The sequence below is a fragment of the Anabas testudineus genome, chromosome 6 (genome assembly GCF_900324465.2).
Source record: "Anabas testudineus chromosome 6, fAnaTes1.2, whole genome shotgun sequence".
NCBI lineage: Eukaryota > Metazoa > Chordata > Actinopteri > Anabantiformes > Anabantidae > Anabas > Anabas testudineus.
Genome location: NC_046615.1, coordinates 14,432,222 through 14,458,153, shown reverse-complemented (window position 1 = coordinate 14,458,153; position 25,932 = coordinate 14,432,222). Strand labels below are relative to the sequence as shown.

The window sequence follows — 25,932 nt, the reverse complement described above, 5'->3', positions numbered from 1 at the left end:
CTGTTGGAAAGAGGCGACACTCCTAAATGCTGCTTTGATTTATTCTCAAGAGGCTGCACCTGGACGCTGACCACACTGCTGCTGGATAAACTGTCACTTTCACTTCGCTCTGGCATCACCTGTTGAGATCCGGGGTGGTTTACTCCGTTTTATGAGGGGTAAGGAAAAGAGAAGAAACATGAAATATTTAAATATGTACTGGTGCGTGCCTCTATATGTTAAGATTAGCTTTCAGAGTGTAATCAGTAAATGGACTCTTATTTAGACATGTATTATTTGACATGTATTATTTGACATAAAGCTAAACTCCAGCGCTGAGCTCAGCTGCAGATCTTCATTGCGGTCACGTCCTGCTTAAGGAAGTGTGAGGATCAATCAGATGAGAGCTGGATCTTCACTTAGCCATTCTTAATGTGTAATCAGTATTCATCCCAGACAGGCTGATCATTTTCACGTCTTCTGCGTCTACAACTGCTCCCGAATTCAGATCAAAATGTACATTGACACACATAACTCCACACAATAACGAAATCAGCCCTTTAACTGAGTGTCTGTCTGATTATAGAGGTCAGTACATGGAAGACAGGACACTGTGTCCTCACACACAATGTGAAGACACTCCGTTTCCACATTAGTACATATCTGAGGTCTCCCCAGAAATGTTCATTTCTTTTATAAGACAAAAGGACAGATCTAACAAGATTACGTAACAACAACATCTCTACTGCTGCTGACATGATACAGACATTTACCTTTTAAACTTCTGATTCATACTCAGCATGACATAACTGGAGTAATTTAGCAACATCATCTATCTATTTATCTATTTATTTATTTGTATGCTTAAATAAGTAATATTTTACAGCACTGTCCCGTTAAATCCATTATTAGACTGCTTACTTATCTTAGAACAAATCAATTCAGGTTGAATTCACCCCCTTTGAATGCTAACATTTATTCCAAGTCATATTATGATAATAGCCACTCTTTGCTTATGTAACTTACTTGTTTAACTTCCTGTATTTTGTTTGTCTGGTTCACATCAGTGGATGTGGGCTAAGAAACAAAAACACTTCTTCTCTGGATTATACAATATAGTTGAACAGTACCACAAACTACAATATTTAAACGATCAAAAAATGAAAAACATCTATCTAAAATAGTTTTTAGGAATGAACTTTGTAGCATTTAGAAAAGATAGGACTTTTCACAGGACTGGGAACTTAAGTGCAGGTCTACCTCCAGGGGGAAGCTGCTATTCATCTTATTCGCCACCAGAGGGCGGACAGCGTGTTCGTGTGACGGCGGAAAGTGAATCTTTAATGCAAGTTTATTCCTTGTTTGGGTCATTTTGGTTGCATCGTATTTATTACCGTCAAATAAATAAATATAAATATGGTAAAGGGAAGCCCTCACATTGGTTTTGACCCACACGAGTCGTCAGCGGTTCCATGGTGTAATGGTTAGCACTCTGGACTCTGAATCCAGCGATCCGAGTTCAAATCTCGGTGGGACCTGCGGATCTGCTTTTCCGTGAGATGGAGAAAGAAGCATTTCTAAAAGTAAATCACTTATTTAACATCTATTTCTTGTTCACACGACGTATTTTCTTTACATTATGCTCAGATATAGGACTGTTACTGGCAAATACGCTTAAATTTAATGTTTCTTAATAGTAAACTATTTAAAGAGCTTTTTAAATGCTTTCTGCTGATTATATCAGGTTGGTTCATTGTTTTTAAACCAGCTCGACCATTTCACGGAGAAAAACAAAAAGTTAGGGTCTGCAATACATGTTGTTAGAGAGTGTTAATTTTTTTTTTCTGTTAAATGTGTTGATACAATAACAGTTATCTGGACAGATCAAATTATATTGTTTAGCTTAACTTTAGCACTTCCTTATCAAACTGGTAACTTGCAGACCTTCACTACTTTATATTCCCCTTGTTATGTGGTGCAGTGTAACACCTACAGAAGCTGTGTTCAATCTATCTTCACCCTGAAGTCAGGTTCATACATCACTATAGGAATCTACTGACGCCATTCACCAAATCACATGTCACAGCAGGTGGACCAGTTAAGTAAAAATCTAATAGGATTCAATTATCCTATAACATGTCCTGACCACAAAACTGCATTACAAATACAACATAATTATCAAAAGATATAATGACAGCCTGAAGGATGACACAGCAGTATGTCTGAAAGGTGCACATCTGTAAAGAGTCTGATATCTTCCCCTCTTCTAATGTGGTCATTGAAGTTTTTGCAAGATGTGCATCTTGATAATCACCACACAAGGGCAGTAGAGGCCAAGATAGTAGGTTCTGTCCGACCATGAGGGAGCTGTAAGGGGCTTTTTGAATGTCTGATAGAGTTTTAAACAATTGAAGTGTGCGTGTTATATCAGTGCCATAGGATTACAACTGGTTATGAGACTAACTATACTAAATATTAAGTTATTTTGTGGAGAATAACAAAAATAAAAACAAAAACAAAAAAATACCAGATCACAATAACGCAGTATCTAAAAAATAAAATATGAAAAGATGAGAGCTGCCATAGATAGAAAACAGACGCACCCACTACAGGTGTGAGGATGTTTATGACAGTACTACTTGAGCTTGAGTTGACAACAACAACAACAACAACAACAACAACAACAACAACGAGGGTGTGTGTCAAACTTTATTCTGAGGCTGTAAATGCTGGCAGCAGATGTCTAAACTGTGCCACAGACGTCGTTGTTCGGTCACCGGCGGTGTCATCAGTGACGTCAGAGAGGGTTGTAATCAGTCACGTGAACCGCGCAGGTCTGGATAAAGCGCAGCTCGGGACGCACGGTGTGTTACACACACACACACACACATCCCTCTGACAAGCAGTAGGTTACATGTTATATAAAACCGATACACATCAGACGAACCGAGCACCCGGGATCGAGATTTATTATCACCAGAGATCCTGGTTTTATTTCGACGTAGGCTCATTTTCGACACATCATCTCTAAATCGTCGTGACTCTGAGATGTGAGTAGATTCCTCCTTTTTATCAACAGTGAAAGCAAATCTCTGCGATGAGGACGTTTTCTAGCATTTTATTTTTCATTTTCAATCTGGGATCTGATCTGTGATGATGGTGGTTACCAAAGGGATTAAATGTTTTTCAGTCATCATTTTAATGATGAATGGTTGGTATACGCCATTGTAAATAGATGATATTATTGTCGTGGAGCTGGATGCATTGTACGAATAATTTAATTCTTTAGTCAGCCTGTGTGTAATTCACTATATTTACAGTCTGACCATTGGTTACAATGAAGTCATATGGAGGCTCATTTCATTGCATCTGCTGTAGATGCTCCATAAGATGGCTTCTTCTGATGTGGGCAATTGAGAAAACCCCTCTGTATTATTCTAGTCGCTGTGGTCAGTTGTGTTATTCCAATGACCGTTTTCCAGCTTTGGGGGAATCAAATATTACCAATGCACGAAATGGAAGCGCTGCAAGGTTGTCACGCAGGGCTCTTTACGCATTTGTCTGTTTCCAGTACCACCTCAGAGTGTTTTGTCCTTCATCTCTTCTGCTCTGTTTATCTTGGGCGTGTATGGTTTCCTCGTCAAGCAGCCAGGGTCCCCCTGTCAAATGTAAGGAATGCAAATGGCTAATGAGGGTGAGGGCTGTCTTCATGGCTAAGAGGGAACAGATGCTGAGTGAAATGTTGAGGTGGTTCCCATCCCAGATCAAACTGCCCATCCTCCCTGCCCTCCTGCTGTTAACACAGCCCTGGAGACACCACACAGCCACGGTCTGACAGTCCAGCAGCGGCTGCCTCTGTCTCTTAGGCCATAATTACAACAACACATTGTGGCTCATAGCAAAAGTTGAAAGGCCTTTATTTACACTCATACTTGTTATTTTTATTATTTATATTTACAGAGTATGCACAGTCAATGATTTATTTTAAGGTTTATGTAAAAAATCAGCTGTTAATAATGTGGTATAATAATCAAGTTAATCTTTTTTATTTGTATCATAATTGAACCTATTTCACCTCATAAAACCACTTTAAAAAAGTGGCTTTTTGTAGACATTATTTTTTAAATTCCAGTTGAGGCCAAATGTTGTATTAAACTACATTGATTTATACTTTTAATGGAGGCTGCAACATTGTTTTTATTACATGCAATAGTGAGAACTACAAAATAAATGTTGGAATATTTAAAATAAAGCAATGACCCTAGGGGATACAGCATATGTAGTGCTACGTTCTTATGCAATGTGGGCAAAAGTCATTCCTTGTGACGGAAATTCAGCTAAACATTGCGGCACAAGTGGTTAATTGCCGCAAAGCTGACAGTTGGAAGTGACACATACAACCAATAATGGTTGGCAACAGGGAAGTTGTCTAGTTAGTTTGCCAGAAGAGGAAATCCGCTGTGTCCTTTTTTGTCTGCTTATATGAGGAAATCTGTGGTGAATGACATGATTGCAGTTTCTGGGGAGACCATGAGTCACTCGCTTTCAGTGTTGAGCCAAAGCAGGGTTTGCCTGAGATAAGTGAGGGAGTAGGAAGATGACTGAAAATGATAAAATATAAAAATAAAATATCAAGTGTGGTTGAATCGGGTTTATTTATAGGCTTTTTGTCACTAAGGCAGGCTTTAAAGGATTTCAAGGACAAGTGATTGTAGATCGATAACAAATCAGAGTGATGCAATACTGTGTAGAAACAAAACAAAGCATGAGGCACGTGACATAACACTAGCAGCCTCTCTAAACTAGTGCAGCTTAGCAGTGCTGACCTTAGCCACTAATGGAAAACTTGTAAAAACATAGTTAAGAAAAAGGGTGATAAGGGAAAGACTTTAACAAGGCCTGTTCACTGTGTTTTAGCATTCAGACCAATACAACAAAAAGCCTTAAATCATGTCATAGTATAACAGGATAAACAGACAGAAACTATGCATGTTCATATCTGGGGTTCCTGTTAATATTTACAGTTCAATTATATTATTCTCCAACTCTCTCTGACACATTTTCTGTGGCAGTGACACAGCCCATTTGTCAACATGTCTTTTAAGGGAACGATGTTCCCAACTTGTTCAGACATCAGTGTGAAAAACGCTCAGTCTTCAGTTCAGTGTTCACTTTTAATGTTGTTGCTATGGTGAGGATTAGATATAATTTTAGGCCTCCGCTTCCTGTTGAGGGGGAGGAATCAACGCAGTGGATGACATGATAGTTGGAACTGCAGATTACATCTATATTTAATCCTGAACTTCTAAGTATTATATGACACATCTGCCATGTCATGGATATTTCCCAGCATTCATGCAGCACCTACAGACAGCAGGTACTTTATAGATTGGTGGTGTATCACATTAGAGGATATGTGAAAGCACTGAACAGAATAATTTTGTCCTCTAACTTTCTTTGGATGTTACATGACTAAAGAAAATGCAAATACGCCTCTTGAGTCTTTTCATTCTTTATGATAATCACTGTGGTTTGTAGTGGCTCCATTAGTCTGGTGGAGGTTTTTACATTGACCATCAAATACAGTAAAGGTCTTCATGTATAATATTGATAGAGAAAAATCGATCGTAGAAAAATGTTTTTTCTCTACTGGGCTTCTGAATAGAAATACTTTGGTGCCACTAAGTGATAGTTCTGGACTTTTTGATTTTCTCAAATCAATTACACAACCAATAACTCACACTAACAATCTGAGTGAGCAAAAGCTGCATAAGAAAAACAAATACTGTACTTTATTGCCATGGTACTGTGATGTATGCTTACATAAATAGCCAGCGGACTACTGGATGAGATCAGTGAAAGGCAAAAAATATTTGCGGTTCGGCTTGCTGAGTCATCGGGTATACCCACAAGGCTTAACACTGTAGAGCACAAATAACCTGCATCAAAACAGCCGTCCGCTAATCAGAGAACATTGGTCATAAACACTCTGTAGGCTAAAACACTGCGATATCCAGGAGCAGCATGATGGTGATGAGTCATAATTTTAACTGATCTACAGAATGAGGCTTGTGAAACAGGAAATACATTTAACAGAATTTGGTGATGAATGTTTTCTGTTGTCTCAGTCACAGATAATCAGTTAGGTCATTCTCAATCCTCAATATAGTCATGGAAATGCTGCAGCAAGCTTACTACTGTATACACTGCCGTTCCCAAAGAAAGTCACAATCAGTCTCTAATATTTCAATTGACTTCAATTAGCTGCAATTCCGGCATGCATGTATTGTGGTATGGTTTCGATGAGCTTCTGCAGTGTCACAACATTTATTCCCGTCCAGAGTTGCATTAAATTTCGCCAAGATCTTGCATTGATGATGTCAGGCCACAAAGTGTGGTACTAGGCATGATGGGTGCATCACTTCACCCACCTCTCTTCCTGCGCCCATCACTCTGAAACAGGGTAAATCTGGACCCATCTGACCACATGACCTTCTTCCATTGCTCCAGAGCCCAAGCTTTATGCTCCCTAACAAATGTAAACCTTTTTACCGATTTCCCCTCACTGACAAGTGGTTTTTTTAAGGCTTCTTCATATTGTGTCTTCCACCATAGTTGTTTAAGAAATAAAAAGCTACTCACTGCATCAGTTAAGGTTAATTAACTTGTTGTCAGCTGAAACATAATCATCCATGCAGTAATTATCCAGTGGGAGGCTCTTACTTATTTGCTTAGTTAAATCAGTGTGGTGACTTCTTTTTTTGGACGGGCAGTATATTATCTTTATTCTTTTGCGTTTTCACATTAGTGATAAGTTTCATGCCCTGACTCTGTAAGCAGTGCTTAGCTTTCTGTCCCATCACATGGCCACAGTGGGGAACAACACGCAGATCCATTAGCTTCAATGCCAAAGTCCTAAGTGGGTGAGATATGGTCACAGCTTCTTGTGTGCCATGGTTCCTAGCAATAACACATCCAGCACAGACAAAGGGGATAACTTATGCTAACTCCTCATATCCCAGCAGGGAAAATAATAGGCAGCTGTTTATCAGAACTGCTGAGAGAGATAAAGCAGGCTCTTCAACTGAACCACAATAAGCTGGCCCAGCGCTAAGAGGGCTTCCAGGGCTCCATGCTTCGTGATAAAGCTATAACGAGCCGGCACGCAGGCGCTCCCTCGGTTCTTTTCTTCTCTCCCACATTATAGAGCGCAGAGTATACACTGTCTGAATTTTTCTTTTCTAAAAGCTCTAAAAAACCTTTCTGCTGCACTACAGTGCACTCTCTTCTCATCTACCAGTGCTCAGTTACTGTATAGTCCTGTTACTTTTGCTCTCCACACATTTTTTCCTTTTTTTTTTTCTACACAGGCATGTGTTTTATTTTATGTAATCAGTTATGGCATATAGCTAGGTCATTGGTCCTAAGTCTTTCCATATTTCTTGGTGAAATAGGGTGTTTTTGCAGACAGGAATGTATGCTAAATGCTTCCAGATGCTCTCATTATATTATTATTTCTTCAGTATAGAATCTATTTGTAATGTAGGTGATTTTACATGTTGTGCTGTGCTTCTACTCACTTGTTCAATGCAACAATTGGAATAACAATACAATTTATGGTGTCCTCAGAGAGTAAATGTAAGCGTGACACTGTTTTATCTAACCTATTCTGTTCAGCCGGCTCTTTTACTGATGGTCGAAGCCCATTTTCCTCTTGTTTTTAAAGTAGACTACATCCTTTTCTCTGTCTTGTTATTTTGTAGCCTTCAGTGTGGTAATGGGAAATGATGGAGGATAAAGGGCCTCGTGTAGCCGACTACTTTGTGGTTGCCGGCCTCACAGACTCATCTAAGCCTCTGGAGGATGAGCTCCACTTTGATGATGCTGGTCCCAAGTCTGTGAAACCTAAAGCCCCCATCACCGATGTAGCCGTGGTGATTCGTTCCCTGGGTGAAGAGGTACCCTCAGGTTTCACCTGTGTGGAAAGCACCCCCTCAGGCCTCTCTGCAGAGCTCAACGGAGCCAGCCTTAGGGGCCCGCAGATCTTCTTGTGCTTCAAGCGAGGCAGAGATAAGCCTCCACTGACAGATCTTGGGTAAGCAGTAATCCACAGTCACTGACCCTTTACTCTCCCAGCAGCACTAATCACGTCTTTGCCTTGGGTCACTCTAATCTGCTCTTAAACACATGGTCTAATCTAATATGTTTACTGAATATAATATCAAAAATAGTTCCATTCTCTTAAGTAAAGTTGTAAAATAAGCACTGCTTTGTATTTTAGAGTTTTGTATGAGTGGAAAGAGAAGCTGAAGCCTGGATGCCATCTTGTCCAGACCACGCCCTCAGGTCGCCCTGCCAACATCAGCGGCTCGTCCTCCCAACGCATCTACATCACCTACCGCCGTGCCCCAAAGAGCCAGCCCCACACCTCATTAGCCGTCACTGATGTCTGCATCATTGTCCCTGGTAAGGGGGAGACGCCCCCTCACACCTTCTGCAAAGTGGACAAGAACCTCAACAGCAGCATGGTGGGATAGAGCTCTGAGAACGAAGTTTCACATTTCTGTGTGCACAAATAATTCTGACATTCATCTCGGATATTTGTCTTTTCTTCACATTCCAGTGGGGATCCTCTGTCTACCTTTGTTATAAGAAATCACTTGCTAAAGCGAACACAATCGCCTACAAAGCAGGTACAGAGCTGTGCAGAATGTGTACTATGTACCAAGACTTATTGTGGATAAGTGTCAGCATCACATTCTTTTGCCCCATCCTGAAAAGAGAGTAGAGATTTGAAGACTATGTTCAACTATGCTGTGTGTTTCCATCAGGTCTACTGTGTAGGTACCCTGAAGAGGACTACGAGTCCTTCCCACTGCCTGAGTCAGTCCCCATGTTCTGTCTGCCCATGGGAGCTACAATTGAGTGCTGGCCAGCACACACTAAGCACTCCCTGCCTGTTTTTTCGACATTTGTGCTAACTGGGGCCTCCGGAGAAAAGGTAAAACCGTTACTTACATTAGTATCATCCATAACCATGTTCCTTATCATAGTTGTTTATGAAGTAGTGCTTCGCTTATCTTTTTGTGCTTTACAAAACTACAGAAACTTAGAACTGTGCATACTGACATTGCCAGGAAAACCATCACTCCCTTCAGAGTCCCGCTAGGTTTTATTTTCATCTTCATTAATTAAGCATTTTCCCCAAATTAAGCATCACTGGTCTGCCTTCCAATGCACAAATACTCCTAATGGCTTAATTTCATCCAGCCTATCCATCTTGATCTCCCTCTCTGCCTCTCTCTATGCATTAGTGTCCCCTATGGATTAGTTGGTTGATGGACTGCAGTATTATTTCTAAGAATACCAGACAATCTTAATCAACTTCTAAACTCTGACTGGAATAAAAAATGGTCTAAAGGCTCTGTTTGGAATACTAAAGGGCTAACTTTTAAAAGCAATGCACCATAAAAGAGTTTTTGCAGCTCATCTTTTGAATAATGGATATCGTATGCACCACTTGGGCTGGTGGGCAAGTCTTAAATGCAGAATGCCTCATTGCTCACTCCTTCTTTGCTGCCTCTAGTCTGCAGGCTAGTCTCTTGGCGCTTTGTGCCCGGCACGATTTGTTTATGTATTTGAGAGGAACAACTTCAAAGGACTGAATATGATTTAACTGATTTATTATGATGAAGATTCTCTAGTGGAGCTGCCACAACAGCTTACCTGAATAAGTTATTTCAAAGGATCTCTGTTGTGGCTTGTTTCTTTATAGATTTTGCATCAGGATGCAAACTTTTTTTGTGTGTGCATTGTGCATATAAAAGATAGTCCTATGTTCATCATCACACTTATGTTGCAATCCCTTTGTGTGCAGGTGTACGGAGCAGCCATCCAGTTCTATGAGCCTCACTCAGAGGAGAACCTATCAGAGCGTCAGCGCTCACAGCTTGGGTTGCCGAGCTCTGATCTCAGATCTGACGGGACCAGAAGTCTTTACAGCAACAAAAGCATCTGTCTGCTCTCCCACTGGCCCTTCTTCCAGTCCTTCAGGAGCTTTCTCACTTTCCTCTACCGATACTCCATCTCTGGACCACATGCCCTACCTATTGAAAAGTTAGTTGTCTTTTTGTTAAAGAAACCGGTCTCGTTAAGTTAAGTGAAGTCTTTTTTAACAGGATTGTGTGCACTTGCTTCTGTATTTACATTTTTTTTAATTCACAGGCATATCTCTCACTTCATGCAAAATGTGCCATTTCCCTCAACTCAGAGACCAAGAATCCTCGTGCAGGTGAGCTGAAAATGTGATGAGTCAAGTAATGATTTAAATTCTGTGCACCTGGCTTATTTGGTTAGACATGGATGTCTTTAAACACGCAGTATTTAAGAGCTAAATTCCTCATGCACTGATCCTCCACCGCTCTTGTGTGCGTCTTCCACAGCTGTCTCCACATGACAGCCTCATACTGAGCCAGCCTGTCTCCTCTCCACTGCCTCTCAGGTAGGAAAACATCAGTGAAATGTCAGTTTAGAACATGGAGACATACTGCGTGTTTTGCGTTCTTGATCTGGAACCATTTGTTTTATTTGTGTGTGTTTTTGTACTCTAGTGGTGGAAGCCTCTCCACATTACTACTGAATCTGGGACCGAAAAATGCAGCCACCCTGTTGGTGTTGGCTGTCACAGAGCACAAGATCCTGGTTCATTCCCTGCGTCCCGCTGTACTTACCAGTGTTACAGAGGCCCTTGTGTCTGTAAGTCGTGTGTTCTTTTCTATACTTTGGACTAATAACTCTGAGAGGAGTGGTCTTTCATGTGAGAGATAGAAGAAGCCGAGGCGTCGTGCAATAATTTTAAACAAGACCCTCTCTGGTATTAGGGACGTTCAACAGCTGTTACTGCTACAAAATGTTCTTTAAAGAAACATGCAAATAAAATCTTTAAAAAAAAGGGAGAAATAAATGTTGCTGATTAGCTCCCTATCATCTCTGTAGTGTGTTTACACTGTATCAGTCATATTGATGCTTTGTACTGATGGATGTACTGATCATCTTTCTTTTACAGATGATTTTTCCCTTCCACTGGCCATGTCCTTACATCCCTCTCTGCCCACTGGCCCTGGCCGATGTGCTCAGTGCACCATGTCCTTTCATTGTGGGCCTAGACTCCAGATACTTTGACCTCTACGTACCCCCAGCTGACATCAGCTGTGTTGATCTGGATACCAACACAATCTCCCAGTAAGTGACTTCAAACTGCAACCTCTGTGATAAATGGCCACTTTCTGCTTTAATATACCGAGCCAAAAATTGCTTTTATCATCGGACCAATAAAAATGGTCAAAACGTTTTATTGGTCTTCTGATGAACGCTCCTCTCAGTCTTATTGGTATCTGTCAGAGAGCGCCTCTCTTATGTTGAGATAGCACCTGGAATGTGAAATATTCTTACTGTACACAAAAGCACATTTGGATACATCGATTCAAAAGCTATTTTACAGGGAGATTATGTTGTCAGCGCTGTCAGTGCTTCAGTGAATCCCTCTTCCTCCTTCTATCTTTTTGCAATATGTCTTGACTGTCCTCCCATGTAATGAAAACCATGTGGTGTGCTTTCAGAAAAGATGACAAGAAGGCTTTAACATGGAAAATCTTGCCCAGGAGAGCATGCAAACATCTTCTGAATACCCTGAATAAGCTCCATCAGCAGCTCACTGAGGGTGAGTCCACTCTGATGCTGTGTCATATTATATGTGGGTTTATGAATAATTTAGACTGGCTTCGTAAGTCTGGTGCGTCAGCCTATACCGTTACAAAAACACTAACTGGAAATTGTATGAAACTTAATGTGCTTAATGCGTCTGACTAATTACTCTGGATTAAGTGTAATTTAGGTTTTATGCTATAGCCTCCTCGTTCAACCTGCCTCATTTACTTGAACTTTAATTACGCCACTATCGTATTTACCAAAAAGGCTCTGGTGCCTTTTATTCAAATTTAATTTCACATGGCTGAGTGAGTCAGTGAAGAAAACAGAAATATCTGCCTCTGGTTTCATTGTCACGGTTAAACATGAATGCAAGATGAATCCTTGCCTTGAAAGAACTTCCTTTGAATATGACAGATTCATAACCCGTGATGTTTTATTTGTTGCCACGGGCCATTTTGGCTGCTCTGGAATTATGTGTCAGTGGGTCTAAATGTATAGTTACAGTCAATTTAGACTGAAAATCACTGTACAAACAGTGAATTTCTAATCTAGTGCCCTGAAAGGGGACATTCAACACATACTACTGCTGTGTGCTCTCAGGTGGTCAACTGGCCCGTGAGGATGCTCAGATGGAGCACACAGTAACTGACAGTGAACTCAATGGAGGAAAAAGCCTCCACACTCTGGAGCTAGAGATCCAAGAAGCCTTCCTGCGCTTCATGGCAGCCATCCTACGAGGCTACCGCTCCTACCTGCTGCCCATCACCCAAGCCCCCTCTGAGAAGACCACAGATGCCAGCTCCCTTTTTGACATCCAAGGTACACTTCAACCAATTAGTGTTTCCTATTGTACTGCAAACAAAGCGCGCTGACAAGCTATCATTGACTTGTCTTCATGTGATTCAATGCTGGAGTGGGTTAGGGGGTGAGGTCTGAGCATTGCACTAACATTTGACCTAAATCTCAGCTGTAATGACTGTACTGATTTAGCATAAGTCCCACTGGAAATTAGGCTTGGATGACAAGTCGGGGAAACTGCCATGATTAATGGCACAGCGTCCCCACACATCTGTGGGTTCTTATGCAAGCAGAACAGTAGAGAACAACTTGTTTTATAGGACAGTATTATTTCCTCTAAATGCTGGTCAAATCTGTTTCTTGACCCTGTGAATGTTCTGCAACAGCTTGAGATGTGTGTCAAGTTTCATAATCATAACACTGATTTTAATACCCACTTGTCATGTCTGTCATTACATATTGTGTTTTGTTTCATAGGTTTCCTGAAAAGCAGAGACCGCTCCAATCAGAGGTTTTACTCCCTGATGACCAAGACTCAAATGTTCAGCCGCTTCATAGAGGAGTGCTCCTTTGTCAGTGATAAAGATGCAAGCCTGGCTTTCTTTGATGAGTGTGTTGATAAGGTGAGGCTTGCACCTAAGCTTTTATTATGGATTTTCTGTGTCAAAGACAGTTCATCAGAAGAGCTGCATCACTGCGCTCTGCGAGAACAAATGTTTCAATAACAGCATCTAGTCTGGCCTCAACCTGTTTGCAGAAGTTCTCGGGAAAAAAAGCCCAGTCATTTAGAGGCAAGATTAGTCACATGCTGTCCTCTCAATTAAGATGTCTCATTGCGGCCTTTGTTTAATTTAAAGGAGTTAATAAGGAACTAATAGGAACTAATAGAAATAAACAAAGAGACTACAACACTTCAACATTTCCCTTGAGGCTCTTTTTAACATCAGCGATAAGCTTTTCTCATTTATATTTCCCCCTGTTTTTCAGCCCTTTAAAATGTTTTCCTGTTTCTTTTTTCTGTACCTTCTCTCTCCTCTCTCTGCTGCTTTTGCTTGTCATCATGGTCTTTGCCTGGCAGCTGTTTACCACTGGGGGAAAGGTAAGCAGTTAGAGCTTGAGTTGTAATTTTCAAAGTTTTTATGTGTGTGTGTGTAGGTGTGTGTAGATATAATATTAGTAACATTAATAGATAATAACACAACTTGTTTTCTGTTGTCTTTAGAGCATGACTCAGCTCCAAGTGTTCTGAATAAATCAAAGTAATGTAGAGAAGGAGCGGGGCTAAAAGTGCAGGAGAGAGTCTTAAATGTGAGCTTGTGCGTTAGCTCTGTGTGTGTGAGCAATCTGCATTATTCAGCCAGGTGCAATTAGTATAAAGTGCTCAGAAAGGCAATTTAGGAATGTTAGAGACTCTGAGGTGATGCTAAGACAGTAAGATTAATTATGTGTGCCTTCCATTGTCTGAGAGTAGTCTGTACACTGTTTCTGTTTGACTTCACTAACCTCCGTAAAATATAACGTAGCTGATCGTCAGTGGAAGACAGTGATTATCCTTATTTGTCGAATATTGTTTTTGTTAAAATCCTACAGGAACTGGACTATTCTTGGTTATTCTGAGATGGAGGGCTAATTGTTTTAGGATTTGACAGCTTTATTAACACACCCTGCCTACACGTGTTTTGTAACACACAAACCATCCCCCTCTTCTCCAAAAAAACTCTATGTACTTAAAAACTTGTGCAATCAGGAAGTCACATTACCATCCTGCGTGTTCGAGCTCTCGTATGAATGGTCATTGCGGGTATTATTGGGAACTGGGAGCATTGATTCATTCAGAGTCACTGCTGCTGAAGTTGACAACAAGTGTGTGATTGAGAAAGACCCCTTGGGTGTAACAGGAAGGTCAGCAAGTGAAGAAACAGATCAGAAACGAAGTAGGGTCAGCCAAACTCCGTTGACTAAATCATTCACTCGATCGGAGTGGAACAAACCCAGTATCGCAGTACCACAGAGAAGCTACTCAGCTGCTCTTAATATTAGTTTGGTTTTGTTTGTTTTTTTTGCTTTTTTGTGAAGCTCATGCCTGAAATAAGCTGAGATAAACCAGTTTTAACATACTTTTTATGACAGCAAACACTTACTCAGTGGAAAATGTCTCCTAAAAATGAACATGTTGGCTTTTTCCTTGCTGCCTTTCTGTTGCTGCTGTTCTCAGGCAGGGAATGGAGCTTTGAATACTTCTTTCTATGAAGGAGATCCGTTTTTCAGTTTTGAGCCAAAGGAAATGTGGCAGTTTAGTATCATGCATTGCTGTCAAAGTTACACAGTTTAATGGTTTCATTTCCCTGGAGCGACACATCAATTTTGTCCAGGTCACTGCAGTCTGGATTCATTTAGTCTTGGAGGATCCATAGGCTCAAGCCTTGGCAGTGCCCCCTCAGATAAATGGAATGGGGACACAGGCCATATTTCTGATGTAGATGGATTCATTAATGACATCTGTTTGTCCTCACTTATCCCCATATCTAATATGATCTGAAGACTCATGCACTATCAGATACTCATGAGCTTCTAGGCAGTATTAATGCCTATGGATTTATGTTTTAAGCAAAGCTAAGAGGAAAGCTGAAAAGCATTAGTCAATGTGTATTTCTCTTGCAAAATAGACAGTGGACAGTGAGCGGCCAGAGGACACCAGACTGATCGAACTGGATGAATCGTACCGCAGCGAGCACACGGTCTATATCAACCCTCCAGAGCTGCCTCCACTGCCACAGGGAGAGGAGCATCCTCTGTGCTATAGGTACAGCACTGCAGTTCAAGTTAGCAAACAGACTGTTTATCTCTTACACAATCTACTTAATCAACACTTTTTACTGATGTCTGGCGCACATGTGCTGCTCTGGGAAGGAGAGACTTGGTGTAAATTGCATCTATTGTTAAAGAATTTGTCACTTCTGTAAGACTCTGTGACTCCTCTGTGATTATTTTAAACTGGAACACATGATTTTTAGATGCTTGTGATGCTCAAGCTTCCAGGATGTCAGAGTCAAATTATTGTGTCACTCTGCTTGCCAGTGTTTCATAGTATATAAGGATATATGTATTTTTATTTATCCCTTTTAAAGCTACTCTGCGTTCCCTGTGCTGAATGCTGAACTTCTGGAGCCATTGGAGGGACAGAATCTTCCATCAGCAGGCATGGCCTCGCGTCACAGCAGCCCTGCCAGCCCCACAGCCATTTTTAGACGCTCTAAACAGGTCAGCTGTATGAGTAGATTTTATTAGAAATAGACAAATAAACGTTGTTACTTTTTACTCAGACTTAGAGGTTAATGAGTTATTGTTATAGAAATATGTCAAATTAATAATATTATGATATATTGTGAATTCACTTTTGTCAGAACTGATCATCACTATATGCCATATTTTAATCTCAGGAGATCAAATTGGCTCAAAGGATGGCCAAAACCTATTCGTCGATGCCTCAGATGTGGTCCAAGTGTCTGCTGCGGCACTGCTACGGCCTGTGGTTTATTTGCCTGCCAGGATATGTCGGGACCTCCCATTCCAAAGTGCGAGCTCTGCGTACAGCTTACGATGTGCTGAGGAAGATGCAGGACAAGAAGCTGCAGGCTCCAGATGAGGTAAGAAAGTACAAAAGTGAAAAAGTACAATGTACTTTGTGGACTTTTTAAAAAGAAAAACAAGTTATACTGCTCATTCTCCACATTAAAATCCTGGTGTTTTCTGTCCAAGGTGTGCTACCGTGTCTTGCTACAGTTGTGTGGCCAGTACAGTCAGCCTGTCCTGGCTGTCAGGGTGCTGTTTGAAATGAAAAAAGCTGGGGTTCAGCCTAATGCCATTACCTATGGGTACTACAACAAGGTGCGTACTGTGGATTTACATTCAAATATAAGACTATAAGACACTAAAAAGGCACATTTGACTTGAAATTAAATCCTAAAAATATATCATGCACGTGCTTCAGGCTGTTTTGGAGAGCACCTGGCCTTCGACCACCAGAGGAGGCTACTTTCTGTGGGGAAAGCTGCGGAACGTGGTCCTAGGTGTTCTCCAGTTCAAGCAAGCAGGGAAAAAACAACAGACTCCACACAGAGACCCTCAGCTTTCAGGTAAGAAACCTGGGATTTTTTTAATGATACTTGATAAGCCCTCATCTTTATGATGCTTTTAACTCTTAAATCTAATGATATTTTAATGTAATACTTACTTCTACAAACATGTGGTTGTCTTTTTAGAAACATTGACTATTTGGCAAGTGAATCAGTGAAAGTGCTGCACAGATGGAGACTCTCAAACTAAATGAAGAGAAAGCTAGATATGAACAACATTTATCATTTAACTGACTAATAACAATTCACAAAGATTACAGCTATAAAGAATGAAAACAAACACTTGTTATTACCATTATTAATCATCCACATATGAAATCAATATGATTTATCAGCTACAACATATTTTTAAGTATCTGTTGCCCAATGTCAACATGATAACCAGTACAGTGCATCATGTACTCCTACACTGAATGCATACACATACTGACACAAACACCACTAGACACTACTTTGTACTGTATATTGTAATACTGATCTGTCTCTAATTGTTTGGTATTCCATTAAGTTCATCGGTAATTACTGTTCAGTTGGAAACAAAGACAGTAAATGACATAGATGCTAAAAGTGGATGTTTATTGCTTACTTCCTTTGGTTCTTGTTGACTATGCATGTAAATGAGTGCAATCCTGTGAGAGCAGTGTTTCTTCAAGCCATCTTTCCTGGTCCAATAACGAGATTTATCCTAACTCCAGCAGCACATAATGTTCCCAACCCTCGTTTCTTTAAAGACACTAATTAAACAAAGTGATAAGGTTTTCCACGCCAGCAGTCACAACACACAGGTTGCTCTTGATGTCAATCCCAAATTCCCACACGGGCCCAGGGAGGCCTGTTGTGTGGGGGGGCAGAAATCGAAACATCATGCTTTTAACCATTTACTAGGACACTAGTATAGAAATGGGTTTAGTACAAAGAGTGACCATGTTAAGTAGTACAAGCTTTTAGTTATTTTGGTGAAAAGCAATTATTCTGTGAATTTTTAAGTGGTGAAATGTAAATTAACTATTTAATTAACAATAAAAAGCTCATTGTGCTCTTCTGAGTAAGATACGATTACCAGAAAAGTAAACCTTGATTGTTTTGGTGCTCTGGGATCCTTTCACGTTACACAATCACTGTTATATTGGACCCTGCACGTGTATTCATGGAGTGTTTATACAGCACTCAACGAATAGCAGCTGGGCTCTGGTCTGGTTCTATTTTTCAGTTTTTAATCATCCTCTCCGTTATCTTTTCCCTCCCTCAGATGGCAGCGATCTTGACACACTCAGTCATGGCAGTTTGGACAGCGCTAATGATTCTGCTGAGCGCACCTCCATTGACACTGATTTCACTAAAATGGACTCCAGCGATGATGGATTTAGTACAGGTAGGAAGACACAGCAGTGTTATTCCAACTATTCCAACCTCATTCCCTAATTGTTTCGTTGTTGCTCCCTGCTCCTCCTTGTAAGGTTCACTCTGGAATATTTGGTTAAAAACAAGCACTGATTTGATTTTACCAGCTTAAATGGTCGGCATTTTTCTTTTCTTCTATATGAAAGGAAGATAATTGTACAGAAAACATTGTTATGGCAAATGAAGGAGAAATTAGGTAGATTTTGGCAACAAATGGAAAATTTACATTATTAGGGTTTATTTAATATGTAATAATGGACTAAAACTAACACTGAAAAACTGAATAAAGCAAAGATTCAGTGAGAATAATATAAAATTAGAGTAAAGCAGGTTTGTACCTTTCCCTGCAGTTCGACCTTGTGAATTTGATACAAGTTTTCAAAGACTCTATTCCCCTCCTGCTCCTGCTTTTCTATTCTAGGAGTGTTTTGCGCTTTAGGGAGCTTCACTACTGTCTGTTAAAGAAAAAGTCTCATATCAGCTTTCTTCTTCTAAAGCGTCCATGGTGACTAAATAGCTGCTTTTTGATTCTCTCTGCTCTTTCAGAAAGAGGAAACAAAGCAGTAAGAATAAATATGAAAAAATAACAACCCTCTGGTTTTTAAAGGAGTAAAGCTTCTTCTTATTTTTCAGGTGGACAGTCAGACCAAGGCTACGACTCACTCTCCAAAGAGGAAGAGAGGATGTGCAGCAGAGAGAGTGACAGCACAACACTGACGGAAGACAAGGGACAGAGACAGTCCAGTAAGTTATAGATTAGCTGTTAGTCTCTGACTCTCAGTGACCATCTCAGCAGAAGTGACTCACGTATAGGCAACAAAATGAACGGTGTTTTTAAAAGCTGCTGCATCACATCACCGTGTGGGTGGAATACGTTCTCTAGCAGACCATGTGCCGTTATATTTAGATGCTTCTGAGAAACAGATTTTGTTGATGGATGAATGTGTTATGTAAGCTAGGTATTGTGTGCATGACAGGACTTGTTTCGAATTTAGTTAAAATAAAAACATGTGATCTCTATTCCAGCTTTAGTGATCAGTAGTCCTCACTAGTTGGTCCGACAATTCATCAGTCTTAATTACTAAGAACGTTATTTTAAGGATTAGAATTTTTTAAGATGTCCCTGCTGCCAGTTCTCCTCTTCTCCACCCACTACAATAGCTCTATGTTGGCACAAATGGCATCTCTCCAGCAACCTTGATGCATTCATAAATGTAATCTAATTAATCTTTTTCAAGTGATTTTCTAAATTACATGAGATATTTTCATGAATTCAGCATTGCTAGGGATTTGAATAGACTGGGTATATGAAAAGAGAATGCATTATAAGTGTATTATCTCTCTAACAATTTGATATAATTAAAATTTCCAGCACCTGAGATTGAGGTTCCCGTCAGCGGCATATGTTCTTCTACAAGAGGCTGCAAATCAACAGATGCAGGTGAGTTTTATTCATAAAGAAGATTGTCACAAAGCCAAGACCACCACAGTTTTTCATGTCTACAGTATATGAGCTGAATATCTTGTCACATATGTCTATGTTGCAGGCAATAGCAGAAGGCTGGTTTCCAGTCCCCCTAATGAGACCATTCTGTCTGGAGTTCTACCAAAGACAGAGAGGCCAAAATCTCTAGACTTGTCTGGTGGACCAGGATCCCTTAGGCTCACTGTGCCTCATCTCGGCTCAGTGAAGCAGCATCACCTAGCTGCTGACAGACTATGTGGAGTAAAAGAGGAGGAGGCAGAGATGGATAAACAGAAACCTCTAGTGGAGAGGAGTGTGAGCTTCAGTGATGCAGTGGAAAGACCAGGTGCCTCCATAGAGAGGAGTGTCAGCTGCAACACTGGGACAGTGAGCAGGACAGGTATAGAGATGGGATTTGACCCCCTGTCGCTGATGGCGACAGAGATGGTACAAGAGTGTGACCGAGACAACAGCGGCACACCCACCGCCTCCCGGAACCTTGCTGAAGAGATTGAGATGTACATGAACAACGGCAACAGCCCTCTGAGCAGCCGCACACCCAGTATGGACCTGCAGAACCCCTCAAGCCCCTTGTTTCGCCCTGCCTCGTCACCTCACACCTCCCCCCGACCCTCCACCCTGCTCCGCTCAAACACACACCTCCCACTGCCTGTGAAATCTAAGGAGAGGCTGAGGCAGTCACCTTCTCTACCTCTGGGTGCCTATAAAAAAGACAAGGAGAGGCCTTCCTCATTGGTGTCACCCTCATCACCTACTCCCTCCACCTCATCGTTCTCAATGGACTCCCTGCTTGACACCAACCCTAGACATCTTCAAGAGCAGCGTCATATCAGCAGGGAAGGGTGTGGCTGAAAAGGCCAGTCGGCTCTACTCCCGTCTGTCCTCCCAGACTTCATTAACACAGGTTGGTAGTGCAACACTTTTCACAAACATACATTTCCAACATAACATCAAATTGTGTCCACTATGAACTCTCGTAATGCATGTTTTAATGCGTGTCTTCCGCCCTCCTGCAGGATGTAAACTGTGACAGGATTAGTGTATCCTCGATGACCTCAGGAGAGGCAGACTGCTCCTCGCTGCTTGATAATGACTCCTGTCTGGACCCAGATGGCTTTACCTCCCCTCAGCACGGCAGCATGTCCCGACTCAGGAGAAGTCCAGTTGTGGGCGGCGCCAACCTGGGCAGCCCCAGCACCCCTTACAGGGTGTTCAGACACAACTCCTTCTCAGGTTTGTTGTGCATTCTTCAATCTGAATCAGTATTGTTGGAATAAAGATGCTGGAGTTGGTTTTATATTGACATGAAGAATCGTGAAATGTTTGTGTGAGACGAAGACACATTTAACATATATTTAAAGTAGTCTGCAGTAGCTTATATTGCCTATGTCAAGAAAATCTTACAGCCATGCTTATTAAATCACTGTTTAAGGCATTAAATTGGTTTCCAGCAAAACACCTCTTGACAATCTAAATTTAGATTAAGAGAAGGGCTCAGTAATGGAGAGAGTTGGGTGTTGTTCTGTGGGAAACTAGGCCAGCAGGCATGAGGGCTGATTCAGTGTGTAGGCTTCTCTGCACTCAGCCACAGGCCCTATACTGAACATACACGTGAACATGCACACGTGCATGCACATTCACGTGCACACAGAGACACAGATGTGAGACGCGGATTCACTAAACCTGAAATGTCCACTGATTGCACACAATGAAGAATGTGTTGCTGCTTCATTTAACTTTTCTAGTAGCACTTATTTCTTATTTTATATTCTAGCTTTTCAGAACTAATAAAAATTTAATAGTTTTGATTGTTATAGTTAAATCTTGGTGTTGTCTTGTGTCTAATTGTATAATCTTCCATCATTTCCAGGTGGTTTTGCACGTCCCTCTAATGCTCCTCACTCTCCAGATTCTTTCTCTGACACTAGCCGCTTTCAGCCCTCTCCCAGTTACAGCATAGAGGTAAGTTACTTAGATATGAAATCTGTGATCAGACACACTGATCCTTAGTCTGACTCAGACTGACACAATTCAGTGTTGCCCAGTGCCTGATTTCTTCCTGGCATTATGCTTTTTGTCATAGGTTCTTATGTCCAGTTGTTCGCTTTGTAAGACATGTGACTGTCTGGTGTACGACGAGGAAATCATGGCTGGCTGGACAGCAAATGACTCCAACCTCAATAGTACTTGTCCCTTCTGTGGCACAGCCTTCCTGCCTTTCCTCAATGTGGAAATCAAAGATCTGAGACCACAGAGCAGGTAAATCCTCCCCTTATACCTAAATGTTTAATTAATTAAGTGCTTCTTCATGTAGTCTGAATTCAGTAATAATGTCTTTGGTCTATTTTACAGTGTCTGACACGTGTATACACACTCAGACTGATCATCTGTTACTCCTGTGGCCTCTTTAAACAGTTCCATTATGTGTCTCCCCACAGGTCTTCTGAGGAAAGTAATCCTGTTACAGAGGAGGACACGTCTGCGTCACTCAATCCTAAGGCCAAAATGTCTGTGGAAGACTGTGCAGCTCAGTCACCCGCAGCTCCCCCACAGAAGCAGGAGATTAACGGGAGTGCTGGGCAAGCTGCCCCAGCCTCAACCCCAGCCTCCACGTCTGCTCCGGTGACGGTGCCCTATCTGAGCCCCCTGGTTCTGTGGAAGGAGCTGGAGAGCCTGCTGGTAAATGAGGGTGATCAGGCCATTTCCTCCCCGAGTGTTGTTGACCAGCATCCGATTGTCTTCTGGAACCTTGTGTGGTACTTCAGAAGACTGGAGCTGCCCAGTAATCTGCCAGCTCTTATCCTGGCCTCCCAGCACTGTAACCATGGAGACCAGGTAAATACATCTGTCAAGCTCATCACATGTGGTTGTTAACATTGACCCATTTATCACGTACTTACCTTTAGTAAATGAATTAAATAAATAATAACCAAATACTTTATGTTGTAAAACTTTAACAATATGCCTGTGCGATACAGAATAAGAGATAACGGTTACAACATTTTTCCTCCTTTAGACTCAGAGCAGTTCATCTGAGGACAGTAGGCAGGTGCTTGTGAGGATTATGTGGGACAACTTGAAGCTCCACCAAGACAAAGTTCAACCCTGCTACGTCCTGTGGAACACACATTGTAAGTTTTTCTAGAACTGACTTTACCAGACTGATGATGTTCAAAAGGTGAAGGCACTTTCATGAAAATGATGATAACATTGGGAAGTTTCCTCAAAGTCAGATATTGACATGCAAATTAAATAATGCATATGAAGTAACTAGAAAATCATACATAATTCAGTTCAGGAGCCCTATTAGTCATGCTGCTCTTACCAGTGCTGCACCTTCACAGTTGGATTTTGATTTATGAAGATGAACAACCCTTTGATCGGGGTGACTTTTGCCACTCTTTCTTTGTAGGTGCTAACTCCCTGGTTCGCTCTGGGCTGTGTGAAGAAGGCCAGCTCTTCACTGTGGAGTTGCTGCAGGGTTTTGTGAGGAGCATTAAGAAAAGCGATGTCTATCAGCCTATGACACAGATCATCCAACTGCTGGGCCCAGAGCTGGGTTTTAAGAGACAGAGGTACGGAAATAAAGATGTTAGTGTCAAGTCAAGTTGATGCTAATTGGAAAGACTAATTGCATCTCTCTTTTCCTCTCCCATGAAAAGGAGCCTCTACAGAGATTTATTGTTCCTTGCTCTAGTTGCTTTGGGGAAGAACAACATTAATATCAGTAAGTTCAATAACTTGATCCTGGTTTCAGCCAAGTTAGCAGCATTGAATGGCAGCAACAGTCTGTTGACTTTTCATTTAGCACCACCAACAGGTGGATTTGCAAAATGTAGTTTATGTACCATGTATTTCTACTCAACATTGAAATGGACCTTTTTTATTTAATACCACCATCAGGTCAAAATCTAATTTCCTCAATATTTGATTTTAGCACAAAATACTTTAATTACATTCCCATCAGCCTCATCTGTACTGTGTTTTTTGTTAATTAGCAAATGTCAGCAGGCTTACAGAGTAGCCTAAGATATAAATATTACATATGCATTTCACCACATTAATAGTAGTGCATTAGCAATGTTCTAATGAGTAGTTTAAAGCTTTGTTTAAACAGCTAGAACAGATTTTTTTTTTTTTCACTGAATGGAAATTAATTAATCATTATCTCACTGCAGATGCTTTTGACCAGGAGTACAAGTTGGCATATGATCGCCTCACCCCTAACCTGGTTAAACTGACACACAACTGTGATCGGCCCCCTGGACCTGGAGTCATGGAGTGCAGGAGGACTTTCGGAAAGCCCAGTCTGTAAACCACTTCTGTCCCATTAAGTTTTTTCTTAACCCACGGTCACTGCTGCTGTTTTTTTATTTTGAACTGCTCTTCAGACTCAGGACCAGCTCACCTGACTGGAGCACAGAGCTCTTTAAAGCACAATTGGAAAATAACACTTAGTGTAAAGCAACTGCCATGAGTTTCTTGAATACTGTTAGAGCTGAGAGGCACGGAGCGACAGGCCTTGTGTTTGTAAATACTGAGAAGATCCACTGTATTTTCAGTATAACTATAGTAAAATGTTTGTACAGTTATTATGCAGTCTATTTTATGACTTTGTTTCTGAAGCTGTGAGAACGTATAAGTGTATGATCATGCTGTCTACAATTGTCAGTGGTCCTGGTGACCTTGTTAAGACTGTTGTCAAGTGTCTGTATGATAAGTACTAAGTAAAAGTACTGCTTTTAGACATTCATGTTTTTACAAAGCACTTTGACAAGATAAGCTCTTGTCATTCATTTTACTTTACATATCAATGTGGTCCAGCAGCCTATGCTCAAGTGTTTTTTTTTTTTGTTTGTTTGTTTGTTTTTGTTTTTTGGCAGCTGCTGGACATACTGTACTGTTCAATATTTCCGTTGCAAAGTAATTCCTCTTCATCTGTACCCTACACACCGAGCACAGAGCTATACCCATACGTCTGAATACACTATACTAAGTGATAAAAAATGATAAAGCATCATATCATTTTGGAATCAAGAAGAGAGTACTTAATTAATGTAAATGCACGTTTATTAATGTATCCTTTTTGTACAATGTACCAAAAGAACCCAAAAGGGAATATTACTATGATAACAGTTTTTAAGCAATACCTGTTACGTGTTATAAGGGACCACGAAGGATCGACTTCCTTAAACCAGTACAATCAAACTGAGGGACAAGTAAAAACAAAAATTAAATGTTTTCTATTGGTTTAAATAACACATTTTTGATAAAGAGATTAATTTACTGACACAATAATGGGTATTTAACATTTGTATTTGGTTCTAGCATTTTGTATATCCCCCTTAATGTTTTCACTACATGGTGTAAGTGCCAGTTGAAGCCAATGCGCTGATTCCAGGACATTTTACCAACAATGAACAGATGATCGTTTGAACAACAGCTCTGACCTGCCCAACTTCAAAATCACTACCAAAAATCAGTGTGATTGTTCACTGTGTTAATATTGTCTTTCACTATGAACTGACAAACACCTGTCTAGACTCTCTTTGTAGTGCGATGCAGCTGCACCGCATATTAATGCACTTCACCATAAACACTTATGATGAACTGATGCTGGATTTCATAAAACACCAGTCTCACAGCATGTAAATTTGCATTTTAACCACCTTGTTAGTTATAGCCAGTGAGAAAAAAAAAATGCTGATGACCAAAACATCATTTGATGTCTACATGTTGTTTACACTATTTGACAATTTAAACAATGTTTATGGAATTTTATTTAACATTTGTAACACAGATACTAATTTGTATGATTTTTACATAGAAAGAAATCAAATTTCTTCCCAGTTGGAACTATAGTTTGCTTTCATTTATGAATAAACATGTTGATTCTATTAATGTAGAAAGTTCCTTTTTTTCTCCCAAACTGCTTCGTTCCATGTCTTGTATAAAACAAATGTGCATGAATGAACTTTAAGTTAAAGCAAACTTAGGTTCTCTGTGATAAATGTTATAAACCAGTTTTTGTTTATGTAAATATTCACATTTAGAAACCTACATTTTTGAATGGGCACATGTTAATAATAATTTTCTAGATGCTCTTCACAAAAAGAAGTAATATCCTTGTTAGCAGCCATTCTTTTACTGCTTTGGCTGCATATTTCTACCCTACTAGACAGTAGTTCTCCAGCTCTTGGTGTAATAGAAAAGTTGATATAAAAGCAGCCATCGTTGCTAAAACTGAGTCTTTAATGAGTTCTAAAAAATGTTTGTATGTGTATTTGTGCTGACAAGTGAGACACAGAGAGCAACGCAGAGCAACTACGATAGCTTTCTGCACAGTTTCTACAAGTGTCCAGACCCATGCACATGAAATCCATATGTGCATGTGTTAACAGTTCTGCTTCAGGTGAAAAGAAC

General features: G+C 40.6%; 1 protein-coding gene and 1 non-coding gene across 2 annotated transcripts; both read left to right on the top strand.

The window, feature by feature from the left end:
- Positions 1–1,445: 1,445 nt before the first annotated feature.
- Positions 1,446–1,517, top strand: trnaq-cug. The gene has a single exon. It is a non-coding gene; the product is annotated as a tRNA-Gln (tRNA).
- A 1,352-nt stretch (positions 1,518–2,869) lies between these two features.
- Positions 2,870–25,353, top strand: dennd4a (DENN/MADD domain containing 4A). Its single transcript, XM_026366020.1, is given in 31 exon segments — positions 2,870–3,029; positions 7,743–8,074; positions 8,261–8,507; positions 8,603–8,672; positions 8,811–8,980; positions 9,857–10,095; positions 10,204–10,270; positions 10,422–10,480; positions 10,590–10,734; positions 11,045–11,220; positions 11,598–11,698; positions 12,289–12,507; positions 12,964–13,109; positions 15,153–15,289; positions 15,615–15,747; positions 15,927–16,133; positions 16,246–16,374; positions 16,478–16,622; positions 17,872–17,994; positions 18,657–18,767; positions 19,396–19,464; positions 19,571–20,298; positions 20,300–20,413; positions 20,526–20,742; positions 21,380–21,471; positions 21,593–21,768; positions 21,948–22,344; positions 22,526–22,640; positions 22,922–23,084; positions 23,172–23,236; positions 23,688–25,353. Coding segments are annotated over 30 exon segments (5,208 nt in total). The 5' UTR covers positions 2,870–3,029; positions 7,743–7,763; the 3' UTR covers positions 23,825–25,353.
- The last annotated feature ends 579 nt before the right edge of the window (positions 25,354–25,932 follow it).